The sequence below is a fragment of the Podarcis liolepis genome (assembly GCF_965112155.1).
Source record: "Podarcis liolepis genome assembly, chromosome: 8".
Classification (NCBI taxonomy): domain Eukaryota; kingdom Metazoa; phylum Chordata; class Lepidosauria; order Squamata; family Lacertidae; genus Podarcis; species Podarcis liolepis.
The window spans coordinates 22,645,012-22,654,331 of record NC_139560.1 but is presented as its reverse complement, the minus strand read 5'-3'; the positions used below and the strand labels follow the sequence as shown (position 1 = coordinate 22,654,331).

The 9,320-nt window shown below is 45.8% G+C and overlaps 1 protein-coding gene across 21 annotated transcripts in view; it reads left to right on the top strand.

Annotated features, from left to right (window-relative positions):
- The first annotated feature begins 106 nt into the window (after window positions 1–106).
- RIMS2 (regulating synaptic membrane exocytosis 2) overlaps window positions 107–9,320 on the top strand; it is a 349,035-nt gene continuing 339,821 nt past the window's right edge. For 9 of the 21 annotated variants that reach the window (XM_083516456.1, XM_083516462.1, XM_083516453.1 and 6 more), the window contains exon 1: window positions 107–1,708. In XM_083516456.1, coding sequence (XP_083372582.1) covers window positions 1,539–1,708 — 170 coding nt within the window. In that variant the 5' untranslated portion in view covers window positions 107–1,538. The remainder of the gene's footprint in view (window positions 1,709–9,320) is intronic. The other 12 variants (XM_083516446.1, XM_083516447.1, XM_083516473.1 and 9 more) reach the window with 10 other exon arrangements.

The window sequence follows — 9,320 nt, the reverse complement described above, 5'->3', positions numbered from 1 at the left end:
CGCGCCTTTCCCGGTGCGTTTATAAATAAATAAACAAACAAACGCAACTCCTCTCTCTCTCTCCTGCCCCCTCCCCACCTTCGCGCGCCGCTCCGCCTCCCCGCCCCCTCCCCAACGTCTTCCCCTCACAGCCTGCCTCTCCCTGCTTCACTCCCCCCCCCCTCCAACCGACGTTGCCGACGCGCGTCGTGTCGCACGAGGCTTCGTCTCGAGCCTGTGTGGGAAGCGAGCGGCTTTTCCCTTTAACGCTCCCCGCATTTCTCCTCAGCGCGCCCCGCCCCGCCCCGCGCTCCGTTCCCGCGCCTTCAGGCGACAAGGCAGAAACGTCGCTGTCGGGCTGGGAGAGGGGGAGGAAGACGAAAGAAAGAGGGGGGGAAAGGAGAGAAAAAAGAGAAAGCGCGGGAGGGGGAAGATTCGGGGAGGAAGATGAGGAGTCCCTTCCCGTGATTCCCGCTATTGTCGTCGTCGTCGTCGTTCCCCCCGCCCGGCTCCCCTTTCCCTCCTCTTAATTCCGCGATGCGATGGGTTAGGCGGCTCGTCGCCAGCAGCGGAGCTGAGAGAAGAGCAGCCGAGCGAGGCAGCCACGAGAGGCGGCGGCGGCGAGGCCTTGTTGAAGCGCGGGTGGCGGAAGCGGCGGCTGCTGGTGGCGGCGGCGGCGGCGGCGGCGGCGGCAGCAGAGGAGGAGGAAGCCGCCGGCGGGAGCTGCTTTGCCCCACGGTCCCCTCCATGGACAGCGGGTTGGAATTATGAGCCGGCGGGAGCTGCTGGCGCCCGGGACTCGCCCTCACCCCAAGGGGTTTTCTCCCGCTCTGCGCTTCAGGGTGCCGGCGGGGCTCCTCTCTCACCATCGGCACCACCATTACTATTACAGCGCGCGACACCCCGGCGCTTCGCCCCCTCAGCCCGGAGCCCCCGGCCCTTCCGCCGCCTCGCCAGGGCTCCCCTGGCCCGGGCGCCCGGCCACCTCCTCTCCGGTCGCAAGCAGGGGGCGCCTTCGGTTGGAGTGAGAAGCCCTCCACCCCCAAATACTGCCCCTCACTCCGTCCCGCCAGAGCCCAACCGACACCCCTCACCAACTACCGCCCCCCCGGCTCTTCCCCTTAAGGCTCCTCCGTGTTGTGGTGCCCCCCACCCCGACCCCATTCCTCCCCCACCTAGCGCGGGCTCCCCCTTCCGTTTCCCTCGGAAGATCCTTCTCCCTCCCCAGAAACCATTACTGCCCGACTCCTTGCCCCCTTTCCTCACCACTGAGCAGGTGAGAGGGGTTGTGTGTGCGGAGAAGGAGGGGGGACCCTTTATTGTTGCTCCCCTCTCATCTCACCCAAAGCAAGCCCCCTTTCCCCCCTTCACGGACGCTGCTGATCCTTCCCCTTCCCTCCCCAGCAGGGCATTAATTAGGTGGCCGATTGATTCCCAAAGTATATTGATTTGTATGTATTTCACTCCGCGGCAGCGGCGGCTGTTTGCTCCGCTGCCCCCGCCTGAGTTAGCCCAGTGTTTTCCAGTATAGAGTGTTGCTGAAGCTCCGTCTACCAAATATGTCGGCTCCTGTTGGGCCCCGGGGCGGCCCTGCGCCTCCTCCTCAGCCGCCTCCACCTCAGTCCGAGATGCCCGACCTCAGCCACCTCACGGAGGAAGAGAGGAAGATCATCCAGGCCGTCATGGATCGCCAGAAGAAGGAAGAAGAGAAGGAGCAATCCGTGCTTAAGTAAGGGCTACTTTCCTCTCTTTTCTCTCTCCCCCCCCCCCTTCCCACGGTTGTGTGGCTCATTCAGGAGGAGGAAGGGTGAGGCCGCCGAGCCCCTCGCTTTCCACCCCTCCCTAGGGCATTGCTTGGGGCTGGCTGGCTGGCGTGCATTTGTGTGAGGTGGTAGCCTCCTGAGAGGAGCGATTTGAGGGGAAGCCACGGAGGCTGCTTGCCAGTGCATTTAGCTCCTCATTGGGGCTGCCTCTTGCCTCGGTCCATCCCTGCAGGAGATGGAAAAGAGCAAGCGGTTCCCTCCCCTCCCCGCTCTCCAGGCTCCTATTCGCCGTTCAGCCAGGCATGGACTGGGGCCAGGCGCCCAATATGGCCGCACAGGTGCTGTTGTAACCCGGTGTGTAGGAAGCGGATGGTTTCAGGAGGAGGAGGAGGCGGCGGCAGCATGGCTGGGAAAAGGAACTAAGCGCGCACGAGAATCTGGTGGCAGCTGGAGTGGGCCTTTCCCCGCAGTCGCCACCGCCAAAGTGGCCTTCCTTCGCCGCCTGCCTTGTGCCTTCTCTTAGCAGCCCAGCCCGGGCAGAGCGGGGATGTCCCGGCGAGGCCTCGGTAGCCTTCTGTCGGGGTGGGTTTGCGAGAGCCGCCATCTTCCTGCAACAACGTGTAGCCCTCCCACCCCACATTGACCGGCTCCTTGCGTTCTGGCAAGCAGTCCTTGTCCCTTCACCTGTGGGCCACTTGGCCAGCAGCAGCATGGAGGGCGCAGGCCTCGCAGGCGGCAAAAGCCGCCACGGAGAAAAAGCTGCCGAGCTGCTCTGTAACTTCAGCACCACGGAGCTGTCCAGGCAGGCTCAGGGCAATTGTTTCTGGTCCTGATGACATTTCACCTTTCTTCCTGGGCTGTGTTACCTCCCTTTCTCTTGCAAAGCGATTTAGCTCTGATCCATTTGGGCAGTGATGTCAGGAAGCTCCATGTTTTCTCTGAATTTTTGTTTCTTACATATATGCGTTGTGGGTGGCAAGACTACCTGATTGGCTGAAATGCAAGCTTCTTTTGTGATCTTGTAACATGTTTAGCATGTTTTTGTCTATCATAGTAACTACTGTTTGCCTGTTAAGATCAAGTTTGTAGACAAGATTGCATTTGACTTTTTTATGTTTCTCAAACATCATGTAATCACAAAAATGTCATTTTTCTTATGTAATGGCCACACTGACCTCTAAATTATTATTCACTGCTTTATGAAGTTATTACAGTAGTGCTCTAACGCATACTGCTGTGTTTAATTTTAAGTAATGGATACTAGGTAACATTTTGTCACAGGGTCAGAGTAAATGCTTCTGAGTCTAAATACTGCTAAAAATATCCAGCCAAATTACTAGGCAATCATAGTGATGTTAACCCATTGTCTTGTTGAACTGCTGATTCAAAATCTGCAGCTGAAAGCTTCTTGGCCTCTGGGCTGAGCTGATGACTTGTGCTGGAATCAGTGTGTATCATTAGCAATGTGACAGTGAACAAATAAATTATTGTTTTCTTGTAATTTTTATCTTCATGTAAAGAGAAACAGGTGGTTAAAGTATTCACACTTAACAATAATAATGAAATGTGTTTGTGCTTTGAAGAAAGTCAGCATGATTTATATTAACAAAAGTCAGATTACCTTTTGCAATTCCAATTCTGACTAATAATTTAAAGTAATTTATACCAAGAACATATATTTATATGCCTTTGGCTGTTATATCTTAAAATATGCATTAAAAACAATGTAATATGCAAACAAGCAATGGCATTATTGTTATTAATAATATACTTTACCTGCCCGTTACCATGAGGTCACAGGGTGGGCAACAATAATATAAAAATTACAATATTAAAAATAGTTAAAACAGATAATTGAATAGTGGCATCAACATTATAAAATGTATTTACCATGTTTCTAGTAACATTTGTGCTTAAATACATAATCTCTGTGACTAAAATAATTTTGATTTTTTTATATTAGAATATCTTATTTGTTTTTAATTGCAAGTTTGGTTAATAGGCACAAACACATTCCTCTGTTTTTAGACAAAATCATATGCATTTGACATGTCTTTCACACTCATACCTCCCCAATATAATTAGATGTGAGAAATAAGGAAGACTTTCCCTCCTAAAATAGGAAAAAAAATAGAGTATGCATGGATTAATTGTGGTTTAGTATCATTTTAAGTTGGCTTGGGATCAGGCAGATAATTTGTCAGTTTGTGTTTGCTCATGAGATCTTAAGATATCTTAGACTGCCATCTCTTGATGATATGGATAGATAGATACAGTACAAAGAATGGCATGTGCTGATGTAGCCAGAGCAACAAGTGTGAGGCAAGTGGGGAGTTCATTATGCTTTGCTGTGTGTTAGTGGTAATCTCATCCTAACTCCTTAGTATGAAATAGTGTTTGTTCTGATATAGCAGACTTCACAATGGCTCAAATATTTAGCATCTGTTAGCTGGGTTGTACCTAGTCCCACCCTCTGTCGTGCTATGACTCATTTCTGTGTGGAGTAACAATTTTGCATGATGACACTAAATCGCTTATGGTGAAAGTAGTGATTTCTGCAGTGCTCACACATGTTTTTATGTTGCTAGAACATCCTGGGCATGCATATGATACTGGTGCAATGCCACACCTTATTCACATATGATTATCATTTTGGCAGCTGTGACCTCTGATTTGCTAGTGCAGTGATGTACTGTTCTTAAATATATAGCTCTTTCAAAAGATTTATCCTTTTTCTTTCTCAAAATAGTTTCAATCTTCTCCCCTCCTGGTTGAATTTATTGTTGGAGGATGGGTGTTTTTTAAATAGCTTCATGTTGCTCCTAAGTTTACAATAATAATACAGTATGTTGGTGCTTGAAGAAGGCTGATGTGATTGAATGGAAATTGAGTTTTCTGTTTCTTAATAATAGTTGCAAATGTAAGTTTTGTTGCTCCTAGTCTAAGCATATCCTTCAAGGGAAGTAGCTTCCAAGCATATTTTCTGTATCATATAGAACTTTTGGAACTGCTGTTCAGTAAATGTGGCAAAGCATTCACCAAAAAGAAGTATATATTTTGCTTGTTTTGAAAATAGAACTGAAACTCTCAGAGTTCTTTAAAAAACTTACTTGCTAGGTATGTAAAGGATAAATTATACAGTGTTTGATATAAACAATGGATGGAAACCAGCTGGACATTAGTTCCCCTCTGATATATTTTTATTTCATGCCATTTCTATTTTATTCATATTGCCTAATGAGTCTGTCGTTATTGTATTGACGTGCTTACTAGAAGAGCATTCAGTGGTGTCACTATCATCTGTCACATCAATTATTCCCCCCCCTTTCCTCTTCCCAGGGCAAAATTATTCATAGACTTATATATGTATGTTTGTACATCCTTAAACCCATTACAGCCCCTCCTCCTGCTATGCTTCTTTTGAAGAAACAAAGAGAAGTGGTGCCGAGTTAGAATCAGCAGGAGTTCATATTGATAAGGTCAGCAGCCACTCCTGCTGTGATTTGCTGGAAGTAGATGACATGTGAAATGACCATTTTGCAGAGACACCTGCTTTTGGCAGGTTATGTCCTGTGAAGGCACTGGATGAAGCCATGCAGTGTTCCTGTGGAGGGACTTCCATGGGTTTTTAGTGTGGTGATCCAGAATTCTCTTGCTGTTGGGATTGTTCTCTCTAAAAATATCCTATATATGGAATATCTGAGAACGAGATATTGCTATTAACCTTGGGTTATATCCAATTGTATATTGGTATCCAATAAATAAATTGTGGCAGCCTGCTCTCACAACAGCCATTCCGCTAGCAGGAGCCCTGTATTTAGTATAGTACAGTAGCCAAATCCAATGCATGCCATACATTTGTGAAAGATGTTGTGCAACCCCTAGTGCATTTGCTATTATTATACTTTGTGACAGTTAAGCTTTGTGTGTTACCTCTTTTTTATACAGTTTGCACAACTACTTGTACAACGTCAACTCTCAAACTACTTATGCTATATTATGTTGGATCTCTCCCCCCCACATGTGTCAGTTTCACTAATTGTTACTATTCATTTTTACTTAGCTCAATTTGGTTCTGTGGACACTTGGTTTTGTGGACTATAATATAGGCCTAAAAGAGATATAAGAGGTTCTAGGATTCCTGAATAAATAAGGCAATCTAATGCCCACTGGGCTGGGAGTCAGTCTCTCTGGAAGTTCAGTCGTGGATGACTCTGGGATTGCGGCGCTCATTTCGCTTTATTGGCTGAGGGAACCGGCGTACAGCTTCCGGGTCATATGGACAGCATGACTAAGCTGCTTCTGGCCAACCAGAGCAGTGCACCGAAATGCCTTTTACCTTCCTGCCAGAGCGGTACCTATTTATCTACTTGCACTTTGATGTGCTTTTGAACTGCTAGGTTGGCAGGAGCGGGGACCGAGCAATGGGAGCTCACCCTGTCATGAGGATTAGAACAGCCGACCTTCTGATCGGCAAGCCCTTGGCTCTGTGGTTTAACCCACAGTCCAGTCAAAGACAACTATGGGGTGCAGCGCTCATCTCGCTTCAGGCCAAGGGAGCCAGCATTTGTCCACAGACAGCTATCGGGGTCATGTGGCCAGCATGACTAAACCACTTCTGGTGCAATTGAAAACTGACGGAAGCCAGAGCACATAGAAACGCCGTTTACCTTTCCGCCGCAGTGGTATCTATTTAGGCATTGGTCTGCTTTCGAACTGCTAGGTTGGCAGAAGCTGGGACAGAGCAACCAGAGCTCACCCCATCACTCGGATTCTAAATAAGTAGTGCAGTTGCCTAGAACAACTTTCTGTGGCTTGGAGCCACGGTTGGAAAAAGGATGGGAAACACTGCTCTAAACTCATTTTCAATGGTACTGCGAGAAGGCTTACCCAACAAATTTCAAAGACTGGGCAGGACAATATAGGAGAGGTGCCCCTAGCAAGGTCCTAAGCCTGTCAGAGCTTTATTTGTCAGAACAAAAACTTTGAATTGGGCCCTGTAGCATATAGTGAGCCATTGCAGGTCTTCAGGAATAGATGTTGTAGGATCCTCACATTTTTAATTGAGTATCTCCAAATTACAGGATCCTGAGAAATAGTATAGTAATGTTTTCTTGTCACCCTTTCAAGGCCAGTAATGATATCTCTTCCATATTTTTCCCAAGTTGTCCCTTTCTAAACCCTATGGAAGAAACAGAATCTTAGAAGAATGTTTATGATGATGGTATTATATTTTCTTGTAAAGTATACCAGCTGAATCACTTATAAACATGCTGTATGAACTTGTTGGTAAGCTTTTGCCCCTCTTTCAGCTTTTTCTTCCAAGTGGAGGTGCAATTGGCATAAAGGTCAATGAAGAGCTCACCACCTTCATTTTATTTATTCAATCTACAAATTTATACCCTGCCTTTCAGTCAAATAAGCCCTCAAAGTAGCTTACAATTATTAAAAAAGCAAACACAAGAACACACATCTAAATAACACATGGAGAGCAAAAAAATAGTCAACAGAGAACCAACTTACAGCATGAGTGACAGAAAATTAAGGCCAAAGGTATGACAAAAAAAGTGTTTTTTGGTTTATCGGAAAAACCCTCACAGGAGGAGTCTGTTGGGTTTCCTGTGGGAAAGGGTTCATAAAGTGGGCACTACATAGCAATAGTTCCTTGATGGTACATAGCCTTTGTACCATCAAGGAACAACTATTGTAATGTGCTTCTTCATGGGGCTGCCCTTGGAGATGGTTTGGACATTTCAACTGATGTAGAATGTTGGAGCTTGCCCCCTTGGAGGAGCAGCTTGAGTGTGATAGAAAAACTACAAACAAACAAAACACTTATTCTGTGGCAACTTCTCTGATGTCTACGATCAATTCAAGGTTCTGTGTTTTTCATATTGAAATTGTTTTGTGTAGATATATCAATAGATGTTATTGTCTTGGATTTTGAAAAAGGAGTAGGAAACAATAAATACACTTTGTACATAAGGGGGAGAGTTGCTGCTGCCTGTCAGAACAGACTGTACTGAGATACAGTCACTTTGATCTGTGTGTTGTTGTTTTTTAAATAAAAAAGTGATGTATAAATGTTATTAAATAAATAATAAATCAGCCAATATTCTGATGGCAAAAGGCATCTTCATATGCTTATCTAGAACCATCACTCTGCTAAAAAATGCATAGGTACAGACGTGCTACAGCTTCTGCCTGAAGAGCTTGCAATCTGAGAAAGCTGGACAAGATTAAGATGAGGGAAAAGGCAGGATGTCATCAGATGTAATGAGGATGAGAGAAGGGGGGATTAACTTGAAGGAAGATGAGAATCTTCACACATTACTGTGTAGGTCATGATACCTTGTGATTTCTCTAACACCATATTGATCCTTACACTAATAAAGTGTGGGTGGTTCAGAAAAACGAATTTACTCATTACATTTCCATCCCTTGCTCATTCCTCACACATACCCTGCCCAACATATGTCTCTTGTCCATCTCTTTCTATTTATGTATCATTATAACAAATTGTCTTTCTATAGAATAGTAAAAGGAGAAACATAAACATTTACACAAAAAGTTAAAATACAAATGCTTGTGAAGTTCAAAACATTTTAAAAGACATTATGTTTAAGACCAAAATTCCAGCCCAAAGTATGAGGCATTTAAAGGGAGGTTCTCGGTGTCACTCACTCACTCACCATGAGACAGCCTATCAGACCTTCCTAGGAAGAATGTTCCACAATTCTAGTTTCAGAGCATCATCGGATCTCATTTCTTGAAATAGGGGAATTAGAGCAAAGCCATTCAAGGCTTTATAGGTAACACCCAGCATCTTGAACTGGGCTCAGAAACAGATGAGCAGCCAGTGGATATGAACAAACATCAGTGTAACGTACTATTTGTAATCTGCCACAGTCATGCAGTGAGCAACAGAAATCTCTGTGAGCTGATATTTCTGGACTGTCCTTAGGGGCAGCCCCACTTTAATGCATTAATCAGTGCAAGAGGTTATCAGAGCATGGAGGACAGTGGCTAAGTCCCAGCTATCAAGGAAATGGTGCCAGCTTAAATGGCTTTAACTGATAAAAGATGCTGCAGGCCACAGCCACAACTTAAGCGTCTAGGAGCAAATTTTGTGCAGAGGCAACTTTAAGCTGCAAACTGGCCCTTTAGTGGATTGTGCTTGCCTTGAGCTTGTTTCCCTTGAACCTTCCTACCAACCATTCTTTTGATAGTCACTGTTGTTACAGACGGCCGAAGATAAACTCAGGCTGAGCAAATGGAAAGATGATAAACTTCCCTGTCCTCTATTTGTCATCACATACATGTTCCTCCAATTTCCTTCACATTTTTGTTTACCAGACTAATTGCTCTAAGTCTGTCAAACGCATCACTCAACTGGATAAAATAATAAATAATCAGGTGATATAAAAGAATTCTGCCTGAGCCACTGCTAGTCAGAGTACAGCAGTGTTTTCCAACCTGTGGATTGTGACCTGCAAGGAGGTCATGAAATCTGTGGGTCTCAAGCACATGAGGAGGGTGAGGCAGAGGCTGGTCCTCTGACAATGACACTTGCCCTTA